Source organism: Sceloporus undulatus, chromosome 7 (assembly GCF_019175285.1).
Source record: "Sceloporus undulatus isolate JIND9_A2432 ecotype Alabama chromosome 7, SceUnd_v1.1, whole genome shotgun sequence".
NCBI lineage: Eukaryota > Metazoa > Chordata > Lepidosauria > Squamata > Phrynosomatidae > Sceloporus > Sceloporus undulatus.
Genome location: NC_056528.1, coordinates 22,752,189 through 22,773,151, shown reverse-complemented (window position 1 = coordinate 22,773,151; position 20,963 = coordinate 22,752,189). Strand labels below are relative to the sequence as shown.

At 47.0% G+C, this 20,963-nt stretch overlaps 1 protein-coding gene across 4 annotated transcripts; it reads right to left on the bottom strand.

The window, feature by feature from the left end:
* Positions 1-1,272: 1,272 nt before the first annotated feature.
* On the bottom strand, positions 1,273-13,520 carry GFI1B (growth factor independent 1B transcriptional repressor). Of its 4 annotated transcripts, XM_042480481.1 has the most exons (9): positions 13,128-13,266; positions 12,425-12,613; positions 8,895-9,044; positions 5,895-6,053; positions 5,078-5,367; positions 3,822-3,959; positions 2,843-3,008; positions 2,236-2,410; positions 1,273-2,040 (listed from the first exon to the last, which is right to left on the bottom strand). In XM_042480481.1, exons 3-9 carry the CDS (start codon positions 9,016-9,018, stop codon positions 1,992-1,994), a joined length of 1,101 nt encoding a protein of 366 aa, XP_042336415.1. In that variant the 5' UTR covers positions 9,019-9,044; positions 12,425-12,613; positions 13,128-13,266; the 3' UTR covers positions 1,273-1,991. The 4 variants fall into 4 exon arrangements, with proteins under 4 accessions (XP_042336415.1, XP_042336413.1, XP_042336412.1 ...); XM_042480479.1 differs by lacking the exon at positions 12,425-12,613 and having other exon boundaries at positions 2,194-2,410; positions 13,128-13,512; XM_042480478.1 differs by lacking the exon at positions 12,425-12,613 and having other exon boundaries at positions 13,128-13,509.
* Positions 13,521-20,963: the final 7,443 nt, after the last annotated feature.

Below are 20,963 nucleotides of genomic sequence, written 5' to 3'. Positions count from 1 at the left end.
AGGTGGCCTGCCTTGCAGGGCTGTCGTAAGGATTATATGAAACTGTTTACACAAAGCATTTGGCACACTGAATAGCTCCCTAATTGTGGGCTAGACAGTGGTTAGGGATGATGGCCATTCTAATTTAATCGAGAAAAGGGCAGTCCACAGTCCCAGCCCTGCTGTGTAATTTCAAATGTATCTCCATGAGAACTAGACACTTGTATATTCTTTTAAAAGGAAGCAAATCCTGTTCTCTTTTGTCTGCGAAACCCTCTGCACCTGGCTGGCAATGGGAGCAAAATGGACAGGAGGGTGAGTGAGAAGCAGCAGGAGGCATAGGTTCAAATGCCAGGCACTCACATTCACACACACACACACACAACCTGCCCTTGCATGATGGAAATCACCACTGATAGGGATGGAAATGCCCTGGATAAAGGCCCTTTTGTTCCTAAAAGAGGGAAGCCAGGCCTCTGATTTGTTTTTTTACAGATTTTTCCTTTGCTCCTTCCTCCAAGGCTGGGACATCTGTTTCTTCAGCTAAAGACATCTCTATTTGGTTTTAATCATTTGCAGATTTGGATTGATGACCTCAATGCACTTCAAAAGGGGGGGGGAGGAGTGAGAGAGCCCAGACAAGATAACAGCCCTTGGACAAGATCACACTTGCAAAGGATTCTGACATGTTTACTCAGAAGTCAGTCCCGATTCTGTTAAATAGGGCTTACACTCATGGGGTTTGGGCAGTACAAGCATTTGCGTTATTTTAGTACCCTAAAGCAGGGTGGCTGGAGTTGAGCAGAAAGTATATGGGTGTTCTGGCAGACTGATGGGTGATTCACAGCAGATAATATGCAAAGTTTTCTGACTCCTCATAGTTCTCATATCAGCAAATAACTCTGGAAGTTTCTCCCCAAAATGGGTTAACCTCCTGAGAAATGGGAGAACTAATCACTAACCTCTGGCAAGATCTTACAGACCAATATGATAGTTTTGTGCTTAAATTTCTGACCCATAGTATCTCAGGTGTAGATAGATAGATAGATAGTTCCATGGGATACAGGTAAGTTTTGGAGCCATTGTTTCCATCATAAACATGCTTGCGTGCATCCACCCAGTCATTCATTTTATAGCTTCATCTAATTAGTGGATCTCACAGTGTGAGTAAAACCAGAAAGTTCTGCCTATCCATGAGACAACAGTACAAACCTAAACATCACTATAATGACCCAGACGTATGTACTGTCTAGAGATGTTTGCAAAAAAACCCACCACCAGTCAGTTGCAGAAGTTATGATTGTCTCATTTATTTTTTAAAAATGGTGTTTGTAAGCCCATCATCACAAGCAGAAATACATCTATTGGGTTACAAGAGCTGTTGGAGGATGGAACAGACTGCCAGGGGTGGGGGTGGACTCCCAGGTTGGATGAGCATCTCTAGGGAGCGGGTGTGATTGTGGATTCCTGCACAACAGAAGGTGGTTGCACCAGATGGCCCTTCGGGGCCTTTTCAAACTCTGTGATTTGATAGAGATTATCAGACGGAGGAGAAAAGGGGAAGAAAAAGGCATAATCCCAGATAAATTGCTTTATTGTAAGGAAGGTTTTTAGATGACACTGCGCTCATCCAAAATTTATTCCAGGAAGAACCAGGAATGCTCCAGCAACAAACCATTCACAGGGAAATCTTGTGAATGGTTTCTCAGTAGTGAGATTGAAATGTGATTGCAAGGGTGTGAAAGCTAATGGCATTTCATTTGCGCTATTAGGGAAGCATTTCTTTATTTGATAACCTGTTCCCTCTTTTTGCATGCAGAAGGTCCCAGGTTTCATCCTCACTGGGAGGGCTCAAAGTGAAAGAGGAGGATGGAGCTGCAGGGTCCTCGTTCCGTCACACCATCTTGCAAGAGCTGCCTGTCGGTCAGGAGAGAAGACTAGGGCAGCCCTCTGTCTTCCTCAACAGCAGGCTAGGTCTGGTCTTCCTGATGGTCTGCAGAGCTCAGGGATGGTCACTTGGGGCTGAGGCTGCAGCTAGGCTCGTCCCACTGTGTCTCCCTTCTGAGGACAGAAGAACAGGATAACCTCAGGCACTGACTACCACTCGGCCTTCCCTTGGCTTTTCCCTCTTGAAGCCAGCCAGGCTTCACCTTCCCAGCTTTAGACATGGCCAGAGCCAGAAATGGGCAGAGCCACTTCTCAGCCCTTTCCCACCTGGCCCTTGGCTGCCGGGCCTCCCTCTCCCCTGCTGCTCACTTCAGGCTGTGCTGGCTTTCCCGATGGCGCCGCAGGTCCACCTTGCGCTGGAAGCCTTTCCTGCAGAGCTCGCAGGTGAAGGGCTTGAAGCCAGTGTGTTTGCGACTGTGTGTAATGAGGTTGGAGCTCTGGCTGAAGGCTTTGCCGCACACCTGGCACTTGTGGGGTTTCTCTCCTGTGGGGGGGGGGGGCGAGGGAGGAAGAAAAAGGGACATGAACAATCCATAATATTATATTGATCTTATAATAACATCAGTTGAACAGCTATTCCTTGGTCAGGCAGTGGTTCACAGCCCACAGTCATGCCAGAAGGCCAAAGAGTGAGGTGAGAGCAGGGTGACCAGGTGTTCTCCTTTTCCAGGAGATCTTCCACATTTCAACCTTGTGTCTAGAAGGAATTCCAAAATGTCCTCGATTTTGAGGATGACTAAGAAGCTCACTGAATAACGTCATATTTGTTCAAGAAATGTGTCTACTTGGCAGCCTGTCCTCACTGCAAATAGGGGGATAGGATGGACCTTTCTAAAGTTATTTTCTCCCAGGAGCAGCAGAAGACGAGAGACTTCCCCCAGGGCAGTAGATGTGTGTGGAGGGGGCCCTTCCTCACCTGTGTGGATGTAGGTGTGCTTCTTCATGTCTGACTTCTGGTGAAAGCGTTTCCCACAGTACTGGCAGGGGTAAGGCCTTGTGTCCGAGTGGATCAGCAGGTGGGTGGACAGGGTGGACGAGCGCTTGAATGTCTTCCCGCACATCTTGCACTCAAAGCTTTTCTCCTGCAAGGATGAGATTTGAAAGGGAACATCAGCGATAGGAAGCAAATGAGAGATGTTGGGGGATTTTGAAGCCTCTGATATTCCAGGAGAGGGAGGATTTAGTGTACATTCTTTTTCATGTTCTCTTTTATGTGAGTCAGCCAATGTATACCAGTCCTCCAAGGAAGGAGAGAGGCTTTCTGGGGTTTTGGACAGGAGTTTCCTCCTGCCCTCCAAAGATGCTGAGACTAGAACCCAGGACCTTTGGCATTTAGTGCAGCTACTCCTGCACTGAGCAACTACATCAGAGTGTTGGTCCATGTCAGCTCAGTCTTGTTTTCACTGGTGGGCTGTTCTCTGGGTTCCAGAGACTGGAGTTTTCCCTAGCCCAGCCTGGAGATACTGCTGCCACTTGGGATGTTGCGCATGAAAACCATCTACTCTGCCCCTCTGCTGCAACTTTTCATTAAAACTACATCTGGCTTTTGCTTTGCAGAACAGGAGGAGGCTGCTGAAAAGTCTGGGCCACAGTTAAGTCCATCACACACACACACACACACACACACACACACACACACACGATGGTGGGAAAGAAGCATAATAATGAACATACAATACATAGATATTTATTGTAGTGATTAACAAACCAAACTTAGTCATTGAATTAAGCAAAACGTTTTGGTTCACCCTCCTCAGTTGCTTAAAATTAAAGTGATACCCCCCCCCCGACAAGGCCGCACTGCAGCACCCAACAGTTCCTGTGCTAGCTGGTGGGGAATGAGACTTGCAGCTTGCCACCCTCTCGCCTTACATTTTACCTTTTTAAGGACTTACCTGGGAGTGGATATTGGCATGTTGCTCTAAACTTACAGCGTGCCCAAAGGTTTTGCCACATGTTTCACAAGCAAAGGGTCGCGTGCCGCTGTGCGATCTGCGGACATGGACCTCCAGGCCATGCGGAGTGGAAAATATCTGGAAAGAATGGCATTGCCTTTAGTGCCAGCAGAAGGTCCCCCCATCTCTTTTTTGCCAACCTTCTGTCCCCTTCTTTTCCTGTTTAAATACTGAACTATGGTGTGACAGAGGGGCAGCAAAGTGCCTTGAAATGTTTCCACCTTCCTGAGCAAGGAGGATCTGCTCCTCGTCACTTGCCCAGACACTGTAGAATCACAGAATCATAGAGTTGGATGGGTATCCCAGGGCCATTAGTCCCTCCACCTCGCCGTAAAGACCTCCAAAGTATGAGAGTCTGACACCTGAAGCAGTCTGTATTCCACTGTCAGATTGTTTTTACACAGTGGTGTCACTGTGTGTGTGTGTGTGTGTGTGTGTGTGGGATGGGAACCACACTGGGTGATACCCCAGAGGAGGGTTGACACCTGGTTGGGCTCTCCTCCTCCTTTGGTACAGAAGGGGTGAACACGTCCCCTTCCTGGCTGCTCCATCACCAGGTTTCTCCCTGGGGAGGAAGCCTGATGATGGAACAGCAAGAAGTGCGAATGTGCACCCTTCCTGCATGCAATAGGTAACACCCTAGCTAGCAATGCCACTGTTCTTACAGTCAGAAAGTTCTTCCTAATGTGCAGGTAAGATCTCATTTTGTGTAATGGCAGCTTTTCGCACTATGCAGTTAGAACATTATGATTCCACTTTAACTGCCTGGTCCCATCCTAGGGAATCCTGAGATTTGCACTTCAGGGAGGGGTCTCTGGAATTCTCCGCCAGAAAGCTCTGCTGCCTCCCCAAAATGGCAAGCCCAGGACTCCATAGGATGGTGCAGCCATGGCACCTAAGGTGGAATCGTAGCACTACAGCTGTGCAGTGTGAACAGGACTGCAGTTAAAGTGGAATCTTAGTGATTCTAACCATTTTGTGTCAAAGGGCCCAAATTGGGAGGACAGGCTCTGCAACCTTTCAGATCCAGAGGAGAAAACCTTGTGCAAAAGCAGAGAAGATACCCAATGAGTGTACCCCATTGGGAGGGGGTGTCCTGTCCTATAAGGAGCCCCAGAGGGTGGGTGGGGACTCTAGAGACCCCTATCCAGCCCCATCTTTCTCTCCCTTCCCCTCCTTGTCTATGGGTGACTGACTTTGTTACAGATCAGGCAGTGGAAGGTCGCTCCCAAGTCTGGAGAAAACCGCAGGCTGTAGTCCAGGGGGGGCTCCGAGGCAGGCAGGTGCGGGTGAGTCCCATACAGGTGGATAGAGCCCTCCAGAAAGGCTGAAGGCAGCGGGCGGAAGCCGTAGGGAGGCTGCAAGGCATCCCAGACCAAATGGGGCTTGTAGAAACTGGTGGGAAGATGCTCCATGGAGCCATTGCCACTGCTGCTACTGATGCTGCTGCTGCACTCTTTGGCTCTCAGGGCTGGGAGGAGAACCTCTGAAGGGAAATCAAGAAAAAATAGCATAAGGCATCATTTATACAGCCCTTTTACTAGGAACAATGTCTGTGGGTGCCTCCAGGCAGGGCAAACTGCTCAGGAGGAAGCTGTGGGATTGGGAGCTGTCATTCTTCAGTTTCCTTTAAAGGTCCAACACATTACATTATTGGCTTTTCCTCCCTGTTGTGTTACTTTACTAAACACAAGGAAGATGGACAGTTCCAGAATCCTAACCCTACAGTGCACACTGTGTGTGTATTTGTATTGCTCACAGCAAGATGAGAATCTTTCTCCCTGCAGAACTACTGTTTGTAGGGTGATGGGCTGGAGTTCAATACAGGGAACATTAAAAGCAGGTCTCTCTCACCTACAGCTGAAGATGCACCCCAGTACCAGCTCCCCTCACTCCTTCAGGACGTGGTTCATCCTCTCCCCACTTGTCCCAGTCTTTCTGCTGCATTGGGGGGGGGGTCAGTGCCCTGTCTAGCCCACCAAGAAAGCCCAGGTATGACCTCTGGCAACTCACCTGGCATCGGCATTCCCCCTGAAGCGGTGCTGTCCCCACTGGTCTGCTTCTGGACAGGGAGGTTTCCACCTTCTTCCTCTGGGGCTGGATATTGTGGGAGGGGGGCTGTGCCAAAAACTTTGCTCTCCAGGTGGGCAATGCTGCCCATGCCATCTGCCACTGTGGTTTCAAAACAGAACAAAAGTTCACCCGCCTGGCCAATCTACAGTGGCATAACTAGGGTTGGTGTCACCCAGTGTAGTAACTCATGGTGTCACTCCCAGCCCACTGACCTCCCATACCACATCATACTGAATCCTTAGTAATGTTCTTTCTAGTAATGTTACTCATAAATCATAATTCTCATATAGCACTGAATATAATGGAACAGTTGTGACATAAACAACTAACAAAATTTTAATACAATATCATACCCACCTAATGTATTTACATATACATCATTTCATATGGATAAAGTGGGAAGTTGGTAATAGGTGGTGTTTTTAAAGGAAATTTTAAAAGAATAAAAAATCTTTTTAAAACCTTTAAAAAAATTTAAGTACTGAATTGTGGCCATCACATTCCTGTTTGTGTGTGTGCTGCCTTCAAGTCGCCAGTTGACTTAGGGCAATCACATGAATTTTATAGGGTTTTTTAAGGCAAGGGATCCCCAGAGGTAATTTTTCCAGCTCCTTCCTCTGAAATGTAACCTACAGCATCCGGGATTCATTGGTGGTCTCCCATCCAAGTACTAACCGGGGCTGACCTTGCTTAGCTTCTAATATGAGATGGGATCTGATGGTGTCAATACTGTATTTAGACCCTCTGTGTCCTGGGTGGCCAGATATCCTTCTTTTCCAGGATATGTCCTACACTTCAATTTTCTATCCAGATGCAGTGTCAAAATGTTCTCTGTTTTGAGCATGACTGAAAGGAGCATAATTTACATCTGTGTTAGTGTTTTTAGCTTTTATTTGGTAATATCCTACGTTATCTTTAATGTCCTACATTCTGCAATGACTTTTCCGCCTTTGCAGTTATGACACCTATTTATCTTGGCCCTTTCACATTCTTGGCTTACTCTCTGTGAGGTCTCCTTCACACTTACCAATCATAGCATTATGATCCCACTTTAACCACTATGGCTGCATCCTATGGAATCCTGGGAGTTATAGTTTAGTGAGGCACTGGAGCTCCCTGGCTGAGAATCCCCAAAAAGTCCTCAGCAGGGTGTTCTCAACTGCAAATCCCTGGACTTTGTAGGATGGAGCCTGTAACATCAAAGGCTTTGTCGGTTTATCTTTCTGCCTATTTGGTGATATGTAGAAATCCATAGTCCTGAATCTGGCATGTAAAATCTTTGAGCACAGCAGAGATTTGGACTACTTCAGGTCCTTGCTGGACAAACTTTCTAGGTTATTTTTTATGCTAGAGGGCACATTTATACACCACTTTTGATCAGTTATTTTATTTAGACTTTAGCTGACATCCTGACCATTTTTATGCAAGTTTGGAATCAATCTTTAAACACAAGGATTTTCAGAAAATGGTTGGCTTGGGTCCATTTTGCATTGAAACTGGTGTGAATGTAAACTGTTGTTTCCTTCAAATCATAAGCAAAATGATGAGCAACACCAGCTATATTTTAGTGTTTTAATAAAACATCTAAACCTATTTTTGAGAATCTACCATGACACTGTGCAAGTTTGGGATCAATCTTCAAACCCTGGCATTTGCAGAAAATGGTTAGCTTAGGTCCATTTTGTATGGAAGTTGGTGTTTCCTTCAAATCAATGAGCAACGTCAAATAATGAGCAACGTCAGGTATATTTCCTAGTGTTTTAATACAGCATTTAAACATATTGTTGAGAATCTACCATGACGCTGCGTAAGTTTGGAATCCCAGTTCTAAGGATCTTGGTCTTTTTATTTCCAGCTATAAACATACCCAGCTCTTAAGGGCATGTGTGTATGTGTGTGGGTTTGAGAAGGGGCTTGTGTATCCCTAAATTCCCTGGAATTCATGCAAAGCAAAGGCAAATTAATAGATGTTGTGGAATTCAACCTTCCTCGGAGCAGGATTTTCATATATTAATTTAGGATGTTTACACTCTGCCTGCTAACAGAAGTTCCCACAGAGGCTAACAGTATGTTCAGGATGCAGAAAATGATACCGTCGACTGTGCGCTCCTCTGCCAGCACTTCCCTGGTACATTTCTTGTCTGACCCTGACTGAATCAGCCCCATGGTTAAAGGAGAGTCGGTAGGGTTGTTACTCAGGGAGGGTAAGCCAAAGATCCTGGGCCCAATCCCCATCAGCTCTTCCATATGAGACCTTTAGAGCCTGCCAATTCCACTTGAACTGCCATGGCTGTGTCCTGTGGAAAGGGTGGGGGGGGGGGGGGAAGGTTGGAGTCTAGGGAGCCATCGGAGGAGATCTTTCAGTGCACCTTCCTCAGTTGTACATCCCAGGATCCCAGAGGGTGCTGCTCTGGCAATTTGATTGGAATCATAGCTCAGGCCCTGGAGAGCTGTGGCTGGTCAGTGCAGCTCAGTGCTGAGCTCCCATGAACCAGTGCAGTAATTCAAATGGGAGAGCATCTGCTTTTCATGCCAAAGGGCCTGGGTTCAATTCCTGGTGGCAAGACCTGGGTTCAATTCCGGATGATTAGGCCACAGAGCCTGTGCAGCCAGTCTGTGTTGACAATGTTGAGATAGATGGATGAGATCTCTGAGATGTGATTTGCAAGGCAGGGGGACAAAGCAGCCTTGTTTTTCTCCTTCCCTTCCTCCCTGATTCCTTCCAAAGAGAAAATTCACACATCCCAGCTCTCCTGGACTTGGAGCTTCCAGCTATTTTGGATTTCAACTCACAGCCTGCATGGTCATTGGCCATGTCATCTAGGAGATGATGGTGGCAATAGTCCAGCATAACCAGGGGTGAGGAGTGCCAGGTTGGAAAAGGGCAGGCTTCCTGAGTCCTGTTTTGTAGACCACCTGGGGCTGAACCACCAGACCTACCGGCAGGGGAGGGTGGTGCTGTTCCCAGATCCCATTTAGTCACGAGGAGGTCGTCACCATCCACCACTCGGCGCTGGTGATGGGAGTGGGACCTCTTGCTCTTCACCAGGAAGGAGCGTGGCATTCCCACCTGCTTGCTGGTCAGAAAAGCTGGAGAGTAAAGGCAAAGAAATAGCAGCGTTGCAGGAGAGATTGTACAAGGAGACTAAGAAGCATAAGAGGTCACCAAAGGCCATTGTGTCTCCCTCCCAGCATCCCCATGCAACTGATGCCCGCTCTCACACGGGGATCAGGAAGGAGCAGCTTCTTAGAATCATAGAATCATAGAGTTGGAAGAGACCACCAGGGCCATCCAGTCCAACCCCATTCTGCCATGCAGGAACTCTCAACCAAAGCATCCCTGACAGATGGCCATCCAGCCTCTGTTTAAAGACCTCCAAGGAAGGAGACTCCACCACTCTCCAAGGAAGGAGTGTGTTCCACTGTCGAACAGCCCTTACTGTCAGAAAGTTCCTCCTAATGTTGAGGTGGAATTTCTTTTCCTGTGGCTTGTATCCATTGTTCTAGGTCCTATTCTCTGCCTTACTCCATCCTCAATGACATCCCTTCAAATATTTAAACAAGGCTAACATATCACCTCTTAACTGTCTCTTCTCCAGGCTAAACCTACCCAGCTCCCTAAGTCACTCCTCATAGGGCAGGGTTTCCAGACCCTTCACTGTTTGGTTGCCTTCCTCTGGACACGTTCTGCATGATTATGGGAAATCTTCTAGAGATGTAAAGTTCCTGCAGCAGCTGGCCCTATAGTGAGGGCAAGGCACGTGCGTGACTGCATTGCCTGCTTGCATCCCATCCCACCTATCTGTTTGGAGGCAGCCCCCTGGTCCTACAAAACATGCTGGCCAGCTCCAATAATTTGGGTGAAGAGGGGGGGAGGCAACAAGGACTCTTGAAGGAACTTATCCATGGAGTTTCCAAGCTCTCAGACTGGTGGGGAAGGAGCACAACACAAAATGGAGTTCCCTGAAAAGTTTGTCCCTCTCACTTTCCACAGCCAATATCCCCACCCTGAAGTATCCCTGAGGAACAAGGATGGAAAGGCCTCCACTCTGCAACATGCCAAAAGGCAATCAAGGGCAGCTCCTTTGCATGCTCCTTTGCATTGGCTCCAACTATTGCTCCATGCAGTTAACTGTAAAAAACAAATTTCTGGCATGTGTTGCCCTGGGAAATATGTCCTCTGGCCTGCTCCAACCACAAGGTATATCCCCACCCTACCGCTGGCTCTTTTGTTGGACACAGGATCTTTCCTTGGGTCCTTAGGGGTAGAAAAAGTGGGTCCAGAGCTGGGATTGTTCCTAAGTGGGTGGCATCCCATAACACAAGGTGGGAAAGAGACAGAACACAACTTTCTTACCCTCAGTGTGTGTGTGTGTGTGTGTGTGTGTGTGTGTGTGTGTGTGTTTGTGTGCACACTTCTGCAAAGCACCATGATCGGCTATTGTCCACAAGGTGATAACAAGAGAGAGGAGCCTCCCAAGCCCCACCCCAGGCCCAGGGAGACAACATCGGCTACATATTCTAAGAGCACATACAGAGATTGCTGAATGAGGATTTTAGAGCTCTATGAAAACCAATGGGAAACCATAGGACAGTCCGCCTCCCTCCCTCTCAGCCTGATCTACCCCACAGGGTTGTTGTGAGGATACAGTTGTTGGAGAGTGGGGAAAGGAGGAGGAGGAGGAGGAGGAGGAGGAAGAGGAAGGGGAGGAGGGGGAGGAGGAGGAGAGCCAACCAAACATTCTGGAACATCCCAATGGTCAAGAGTGTTGGACTAAGACTAGACGGACCCAGATTCAAATCCCTGAACATTGCCATGGAGCTAATGGGATGATCTTGGGGAAGGCATTATTCTTCTCAGCCTAAGGTGACCATGAAGATAACATGGTGTATTGGTTGGGGGGGGGGACAACATGTACCACTTTAAACTCCTCAGAGAAAAGGTGGAGGATGTCAATTAAATACATTAAATGTTGCTGTTCAGATTCTGTTGAGATTCTGAATGTGGCACTTTGGATGTGAATGTCTCCCACCAGCATTTGTGATGCCTTGTTGCTCTTCTTTAAATGTATATTAACATTGGTGGGCATCAAAAACCAGCTCTTGCAAGCTGTTTGTGGTTTCCCTGTCAGCCCTCAGAAGTTGCTAGATCCTGACTATGAGGTACAAGTGGAACCTGCAACACAAATTCTGAAGTGCGGAGCAACCACGTTCAGGGTTCCCACCAGCCATCCTGCCACGCTCTTTTCCACAGTGCTCCCATCTCATCCCCATCACAGCCAGACATCATTCCTTCCATTCCCAATGAGAATGCTCAGCCCTCAAAATATCCAAAGTGTATGGGAGGGTTGACTGCTAGTTCTCCTGACCTTATTGTCTCAGGACATGGTGGCCTGTTATCTACCCCTTTCATATGCTTATCACTTCTTTTATTCTCTCCCCCATCTTCAACATCAGGGAGCACTTATATGTTTTGGTGCCTGACATCGCAGGTTCAGAGTTTGCACCTTCTTAATGCAAATATATCTAGAACTACCACATTTCTCCTCACTGGAAAAAAGGGTTCGAATCCCCATTCAGTGATGAATCTCACTGTCATACCTTGTCATACATTCTCATCCTCAGAGGAGGGCAATGGCAAGCTCCTTCTGAAGAACCTTGTCAAGAAAACCCAGTGAAAGTTTTATCTTTTGCCATAAAAGTAAAACCCTCTGAGTTCCAGGGGCTCTACTCTCAGGAAAGAAGGCCTTTCTGCCCTCCCCATGTCTTTTATTGGGGGTGAATGCAAGGCCAATGTATGTCTGGGTACCTTGGGTCATTTGCAGGAGATCAGAAGCCTGTTGTTCCCAATTGTTTAAGAGAGCAGGAGCAACATAACCCTTTGTTGCCTTTACCCATAAATTATTTAATTGAAATGAAGAAATGGAAGAGGCGTCTGGGTTTCTATGCTGAGGCGCTGTGAGTTGTGGCACCCAAAGCAACTTCCTGGGCTCAGAATTATGTTATTCTACACCAGGGGCAGGCAAGTTGTATGGGAACATCTCAGCCCCCCAGAGCAGGACATGCCACCCCAAATCAGGTGAAAATCAATCTCTGATGTCCTTTTATAGTTTACACTTCCATGATTTTTGCCCAGATTCCAGCTGGATTCCATGGTTTTATTTTAGCATTTTGAGGGTTATTTTGCCCCCTGTTTAATTTGGGGTGATTTGGAGGGCTCAGTGAGAGCATGAAAAGGACACAGGTGTTTGAATGTAGTGTGGCCCATAGGTTGCTACTAACCTCCCACCCTGCCTCTGATGGTCTTTTCCAACTCTTCTTTTGGTTGGATCTTGGGCTTGGAATGGAAAGCAAAGCAGATCTCGGTACCTGAAATCTGCAACCAGCCCCGCTTTCTCTAGTAGGTTATGGCTGCGATCCTTCATCCATTTACCCCTGAGTAAAGTCCCACTAAACTCAGTAGGGCTTACCTCTTAGTATATGTGTGCAATGTGGGCAGAAATAAATTTCTGTAAGCTCTGAGATGTCCACATTAAGTGCTCTTTCCCTCTTCCTCAGTCAGGAGTACATTCCCAGGAAGCATCTCCTTCTCCTTCCACAGTTTTGCCCTTTGCTTTTTCCAAAGAGCAAAAGAAAGGGATCGGATTGTCCTTCCTAAACTACAGGAGGCAGACAGGCAGGCAATGGATTTGTGCTGAAGGGAACTGTCCAGAGAAAACTGTCCTGATAGCATAATACACCTTTCTCAAAAGGTTTCTCTCTGCCTCTTGATCTGCCACGAGATTTAATGACTTAATGACTCCTACTAATAATAGCAGTAATAATATCACTGCAATTGGAAGTTTACTTCTTGGAGTAAACTTCCAATTACAGTGATATGGTTGCTGTTATTATTAGTAGGAGTAGCACCAATTTTGGGGGGAGATTTGCTTGTTTGCGTGGCTGCTATCAGAAGATCTAACACAATTTAACATCTTTGCTCTAAGAAGCAAATTTTGCAGTGATTATCATTATTATTAAAGGTGTAGAGAGAAACAACCTGTTTATCGACCTTGATTCAGAGCAAGTCTGAACAACTTTGCTCTCGGAAGAAAAAGCTTTGCAAACAACAACAACAACAATGATCTATTAGTGATAATTATTAGTGGTAATTATTGAAAGGGGCATCATCACCTGCTTGCAGAGGCCTGTCTCTTTTGTCCGATGAGAGTCTCCACAAGGTCCTGTTTTCTCCTTTTTGGTTTATTTTCTCCCTCAGATTGACTGCTGCTGGATTTAGGAAAGCCTCCACCTCTCTCTCTCTCTCTTTCTCTCTCTGGTGATTTTCTTTCTTTCTTTCTTCTCTTCCTTCTTTCTCTTCTTCCTTTGCCCCCATTCCCCTCCCTGATTTTTCAATCAGATTATTGATGTCAAAATCTGGTGGTTGAAGGGACAGCCAATGAGGAAGCCAAAGCCTTGACAGTATTTGCTTATCAAAACCTTCCAGACTTTGAAAACTTGAAGAGAATTTTTCTTGTGGCTCAATGGTTAGGTAGGAGAAGTGGCACAGACTGTGCAAGGACCGTTGGTTGTCCTTTCCTCCCCCCCTTCCCCACTTCTTTTGTTGGAAGAAATGTTCTTTTGAGATACTGGTTGTATTCTTTAAAAAGGCAAAGGAAAGTGTGGTGCATCCAAAAGTTGGACTGGGGGAGGAATCTATTTCTCCTCAAATCTCTCTGTGACCATGAACATATGAAAGAGTCAAAGAGCGAGATGGGCAAGCTATGGCCCTCCAGATGTTCTTGGACTCCAGCTCCCATCAGCCCCAGGCCCAGCATCCTCATAATAAGGAAAGCCAGGCCCTGCAGCCCAACAACACTGGGAGGACCATATGTCCATCTTGGTCTAAGGCAAGACATAGTTCAAATCCCACTCATTCTCAAAATGGCAATATTTTATTGATAGCACTTCTACTTGATTTAATAACTAGAAAGGCTTTCAAAGTAGCTCACGTATCAGTTCCAAAGAACACATCCCCTGCTCTTGGACATACAGTTTAAAAGCCATGGCACAAGAGGAAAGTGAACGTTCCTAAAGGCGCTCGTTCCTGAAGTTTAGAGGCTCTTCAGCTGAGGAGAAGACACCAGATCTGTTAAAGGGGCTTTTTAGGAGAAGAGCTGGTGGGAAAGTGAGAAGGAAGCTGGCAGTAAGACGTGGGAGAGGATCATACTGGATAGCCTAACAAAGTTGTAAAAACGGTTTTTCCAGACATGAGTTTCCTAGCAGTTGTTTTGAAAAGAATCACTTCGGAAGCATGTTCAGCAAGTGAGAACGATGGATCTGAATCGCATCATTCTGGAGGTCAGGGACTAATGGCAGAGTTGTGTTTACTATCCCTCTGGAGTTTTGGGTAGATTCACCATCCCTGCTCTGCTCAGCCCTGCCTTTGTGCTTGTGGTGTGACCTATAGGTGCATGATTTTGTTACCGCACCAATCCCTCCGTCTGCAACAGAGCTTGGAAAAGCTATCTTCAGGATAACAACTCAAGGATTACAACTTGCTGTGCTGGCTGGGGGTCTGAGAGAAGCATTCCCCAAAAAAGTAATGCTTCCAATTGGCCCGGCAGCCGGCAGGTTGATGTAAGCATGAATACATCACTCAAAAGATCTCTGCAACATTTGGGGTCTGGGGGAAGCAGACATGTATGCATATGTGCCTTCAAGTTGCCTGTTAACCTATGGCAACCCCATGAATTTTATAGGGTTTTCTTAGGCAAGGAATCCTCAGAGATAATTTTTCAAGCTCCTTCCTTTGAAATATAACCTACAGCACCCAGGTGGTCTCCCATCCAAGTATTAACCAGGGCTGATTCTGCTTAGCTTCCAAGATCAGATGGGATCTGGAGCATTTGGTGCATCTGGAAACCAGCACCTGAAAACTTCTGAGAAGGAAAGAAACAGATATTTGAGGACTAACAATATTGGGATTGAGGGCCAAGAAGTCTGTCTCCAGTGCCATCTCCTGGTAGCAAGTGAAAGTCATCTGCTTGTATGCTCTACGTTTAGAGAATGGAAAGGTCAAGGGGTCCTTGACCTGAGCAGCTTGCAATCCCAAGCATCACGCATGAGACATAATTGATTTCTCCCTATAGTGCAACTGTTCCCACCCGTCCTCTAGGTCATTCCATGCAGATGAATGGATTACAATTCGTACAAGTAATCAACTACAATGTATTTAGTCAAAATCAGCTTTATTTTAAAAAGCAAACACAAAATGTGAATTTCACCAGACTTCTGTTTGTGCATTTGGTCTTTGTTGAGTACCTTGGTTTGGCTGAGTTTAGAAAAATCTTTTTTTCTGGACCACAATTTCCAGTTCATAGGAGCTGAAATCCAAGAAAGCAACATTTCCCAAGTGCTTGTTCAAAGACAGTCTAAGTTGACCTCTTGCAAATTGTTGCCACTCAGATGTTTTGGGCTCATCTTACCTCCTTCTCACAGGGTCAGTGCTGAGGATGATAGGAACCGTAGTCTGAGGGATCTGGGAGAGGACACCAAGTCCTCAAGTCTGCATGGTGTTCCAATTGAGATGGCAGCTGTTCACCTTAAAAGATAAGAAAATAAAAAGTGGAAACGTGATGGGGAAGCCACCTGCCCTGATACCAAATAGCAACCCTCAGTGCCTGCCTGAAGCTCAGGGTGGAAGGAGCAGATATTTTGTCCTCTTCTGGGAGAAAGGAGGACATCCTAGCCTGGCCTGCTGGACTACAATGCTCATTCTCCCCAGCCAGCATGCCAGTGGGGCTATGGGAGATGTAGTGAGTTGTGGAAGGCTAGGTTAGTGTGCAGGACAAAGGATAGGGAGATCTATGTTCAAATTATCACACAGCTACTGGGCAACTTTGGGCCAGCCTCACAGGGGTCTTGTGAGAAGATGATGGAACTGGGAGGGGTGAAGAAAAGGAAATCTAGAAGATCTCCTGACTGAAGAAAAAGTGGGATAAAAATATAACAAAGAAATGATAAAGTAACACCCTTCCACCCCTGTGGCACACGCAGCAGGTATCTTATTTTACACTTTTCACAGCCAGTCTCTATCTTGTGCACAGAAAATGCAGGTCCAAAGCACACTGTGTGGGGTGAGTGTGGGTCTAATTCATTTCTTGTATAGCATGTGAATCATCCACAAGGGTTCTCTGGGTGGTGTCTACAAGATTTGGAAAGGATAAACAAGCTCAAGACATCCCAGGGCAAGTTAACAAGCAAAAAATGTCATCTTTTTATTTTACATACTCGATTAGATACATTTATAATCTGCTTTTCTGCTGGTTATCTCAAGGCAGTTAACATGCTTTCCCCTGTTTTAACCTAACAATAGCCCTGTGAAGTAGATTAGGCTGGGAGGGGTCACCTAGTGAGTTTCACGGCTGCGTGGGGACATAAACCTCGATTGGCCAAGTCCCCTGTCCAGCGTGCCAACCACTAGGCCCCTCCAGTGCTGTTTCTCCTGTCACCCGCACAGTCCATGACAATCTAAGAGCTCTTGGTTGGTATACAGGCTGGTTCAGCTGCCATCCTCTGCCAGTCACTGGCATGGGAGCAGGACCCATGAAATGGGACTTACTTCTGAGTAGACACGAAGAGCCCTGGGATGTTGGACAGCTCTTTTTTCCAAAGCAAATCCATTTAATTTGCTTGTGGATGTTGGGGTGATGGTGATACTGGGTCCTACTTTGGAGCTGCACTCTTTCAGTCTGTTGGTTGCTATGGGGAGGACATTGGAAAGAGCCTCACTGGACCAGCCTAGATTAAACACTCTCCAGGTTAACATTCTCTTTCCCTGAGGGCCAGTCAGACATCAGCCTTTAGTGGGATGCTTAGTGGTGAGGTTCTTGTACTGACAAGGGGTTGGATTAGATGGCCCTTGGGTTCCCTTCTAACCCTGCTTGCAGATGGGCAGGCATGCCACTTACCACACAATTCTTGACTCCAATGCCTTGCTGCCACCCCACAGCATCTGCTGCTTTAGGCAACCATCACCTCTCTCTGCCTGAGACAGAGCTCAGTGCAGGAAGGAAAGCTCAGATGTTATAAGTAACAAGTTGCAGTCATTGTTAGAAATGAGTGCAATGGCAAACCACCTCTGAACAAACCTTGCCAAGAAAACCCTATGATAGGTCTTCCAGGAACTTTGGTTGAAGCAACTGTCTGTGATTGTTTCTTTTAAGTGTGAAAAGTGATCAGTGCACTGTCAATACCAATAGCTGGGGGTGTTGCTTTTACACTCTGCTGTGTGCATTCTTTTTGGCTGTGGCCAGGTGATTTTTACCCAGAGTGCGACAAGAGTTGGCCTTATCCAAATAGTGGCCTGTTACAGACTGGCCAAAATAAAGCTGCTTCGGGTCTCTTTGGAGGTATGCTATCTAAATGACGCATGCATCCTAAGAATCCAGAAGCTGCACCAAAGCTGCAATCCAGTGCTTAGGAACGGAGTGTGGCTTTGGCGTGACCTCCGGACTCTTAGGACCCAGGCATCATTTAAATAGCATACCTCCAAAGAGACCCCAAGCAGCTTTATTTTGGCAGTCTGTAACAGGCCATTATTACTGGCTAACATGAGTGCTATTGCCCCATTGTGGTAGAGATATGATCCCAGTAGACCATTGGTGACCCGGCAAAGCCATGCACAAATGCACCTGGTGCCCTCTGACACATAACAGGCACAATAAATAAATCATTAAAAGCCAAAGCCTGGTGAGACAAAACAAGGTTAATCATACCATGGGAAAAAAGAGGGAGAAAGTGCATTTTTCTTGGGGTTCTTCCCCCTTCACGTTTTTCCTCCAGTCAGCCCCATGCAGAAATTCCCTGGCTGCCCTCCTCTCCATTTCTTTGTGTAAAGCTATGATAATTAACTCAAAGAGAAATAATATTGCTAATTGCTTCTGCCCATTTCTTTTCAAAAGCCCATCCTCATTTAAGTTTCCTTCTTTCTTCATCTTTCCTCCCTCCCAGTCCCCCCAGGGAAGATTAAATAAACATGCCTCTAGCACAGCAGGAGGGGAGGGGGAAAGAAAAACCAGCCTGGAATAAAAATTAATTGTAATTCACAAAGCAAGGACTGGAGGAGAAAGAAGCTCACATCAAGAAAAAATTGCTTCCTCTCCCTCTCTGAGCTGGGCTGACCCCTGGCAGGTGAAACTTCAAGGGAAACCTGCACTGCATCCCTTGCCAGGAGAGATGTGAAATATGCAAAGGCAACCCCAGATTGTGGAGCTGCCTTCAAAAGCTGTTGGCTCAAGGTTGTTATCTTGAATTAATATCTCCTCTCCACATGGAGAAGGAGCTGCAGACTGGCAGCCCCCTCCTGTGCAAAGTTATCTCAGCCTAAAGGGCCACAAAGGGCCACTATCAACAGGTGTGTATGTGTGTGTGTGTGTGTGTGTGTAGTGCCATTCCTCCAGCAGTTGGAGAGCTCCTTTTAAAGCATCCAAATTCTGGAGTTGATCTACTGCTACCCTGGCACCTACACCTCAAATATCCTGCTTCTCGAAGCAAAGAAACTGTAGGCTTGTGTTAGAGAGCCCCAAATTTAAGGATACTATTTCTTGTATTTCTTGTTTGTTTCGAACTGTCCTCCAGTCGATCTAGATCCCAACTCATAGCAGATGAGACACCGTCGATTAAAGTATAGTGTCTAGATCAAGAGAAGTAATAGTGCCACTCTATTCTGCTTTGGTCAGACTCCACCTGGAATATTGTGTCCAGTTTTGGGCACCACAATTCAAAAAGGACTTTGAGAAACTGGAGTGTGTCCAAAGGAGGGTGACTAAAATGGTGAAGGGTCTGGAAACCATGCCTTTTGAGAAACAACTTAGGGAGCTGGAGATGTTTAGCCTGGAGAAGAGAAGGTTAAGAGGTGATATGATAGCCCTGTTTAAATACTTAAAGGGATGTCATGTTGAGGAGGGAGCAAACTTGTTTTCTGCTGCTCCAGAGAATAGGACCAGGAACAATGTATGCAAACTGCAGGAAAAGGGATTCCAGCTCAACATTAGGAGGAACTTCCTGACAGTCAGGGCTGTTTGACAGTGGAACAAACTCCTTCCTTGGAGTGTAATGGAGTCTCCTTCCTTAGAGGTCTTTAAACAGAGGCTGGATGGCCATCTGTCAATGGGGATGCTGTGATTGAGAGTTCCTGCATGGCAGATTGGGGTTGGACTGGATCAGGGCCCTTGAGGTCATTTCCAACTTTATGATTCTATGATTCTAAGACTTCCATTTTGGACCTGTCACCTCCTTGATTGAGTTTATCCATCTGGCATTTGTCTTCCTCTCTTTATACTTTATACTTTAAATACTACTTTCTACCTTTCCCAACAGGTTGTGCCTTCTCATGTTGTGGCCAGAGTACAACAACCACAATGTGATCACCTTGACTTCCAGGGAGATTTATGGCTTGATCTGCTCAAGGACTCCTCTGTTTGTCTTTTTAGCTGTCCACTGTATCCTCAGCACTCTTCTCCAGCACCAAACATCTCAAATGAATTGATTATCTTATCTACTATCTTCGCTCTCCAGCACTGAAGCCTAAAATTGGAAGGCAGCCAGGTCCTACGGCAAAGATTTTCCCACCAAAGCTGCTGGGCGAGTACAGCCTGGCAGTATCCTGGGTCCCAGGCGAGATCCAGCGGCCTTATTTTGAAGCGGGGAGCTTTCCGACTTGGAAAAATGGCTGCCAGAGCTTGCCTGGGACCTGGGCTGCAGCCAGGCTGTACTCGCTGGTAACTTCGGCGCCAAAATCCTTGTGGTAGGACTCGGCTGCCTCCCAATTCCTTCCTCGGAGTGTAGTGGAATCTCCCTCCTTGGAGGTCTTTAAACAGAGGCTGGATGGCCATCTGTCTGGGATGCTGTGATTGAGAGTTCCTGCATGGCAGAATGGGGTTGGACTGGATGGCCCTTCTTGGGGTCTCTTCCAACTCTATGATTCTAAGATTCTAGGAGGGCGACTAAAATGGTGAAGGGTCTGGAAGCTATGAGGAACGACTAAGGGAGCTGGGGGTATTGTTTGTGGTGTTTTTGGGCTCTGAGGCCATGTTCTGGAAGAGTTTCTTCCTGACGTTTCGCCAGCATCTGTGGCTATGGGCATCTTCAGAGCATTATGAAGATGTTGGCAAAACATCAGGAATAAACTCTTCCAGAACATGGAACAAAAAACTATGGATGTCGGCCACTCGATGGAGTGGATGTTTAGCCTGGAAAAGAGGCAATTAAGAGATTAATGATAGCCCTGTTTAAATATTGGAAGGGGGGTCATATTGAGGAGGGAGCAAGCTTGCTTTCTGCTGCTCCAGAGAACAGACCCGGAACAATAGATGCAAGGTACAGGAAAAGAGATTCCACCTCAACATTAGGAGGAACTTCCTGACAGTAAGGGCTGTTCGACAGTGGAACACACTCCTTCCTTGGAGAGTGGTGGAGTCTCCTTCCTTGGGGGTCTTTAAACAGAGGCTGGATGGCCATCTGTCAGGGATGCTTTGATTGAGAGTTCCTGCATGGCAGAAGGGGGTTGGACTGGCTTTTTGGCACTGAAGGGAAGGCAAGCAGAGCATTTAAAGCTAGGCCGCAGTTGCCATGGCAACGTGGTGGGCGTGGCTCCCCACCGCCGAGCCTCCTCACCCGCCTCCTTAGGCCCCGCCCACCGCCCTCCTTGTTTACCACCCAGAGAGCGTCCTCGTCCGCCCCCTTGTCCCTCCCTCCCTCCCTCTGAGGTCACGTGACACTCCCCGAACGTGCCGGGACCTTCTCCTTCGGCGGCGTCACGAGACTTTTGCATCGCGCCCTTCCTCCAGAGATCCCTCCGCCACCTCCTTCGGTCGGGTACCGCTCCTGTGCGTTGCCTCGTCGCTCTAAAGCAGGCGAGGGTCTTATTGGGAGGAAAAGCCCCCTTCTTTGTGGAGGGGAGGCAGGTGGCTTGGAGCGGCGGCGTTGGCGTTGTGAGGCGGAGGGACTATTTAACGGTGGGCGGGG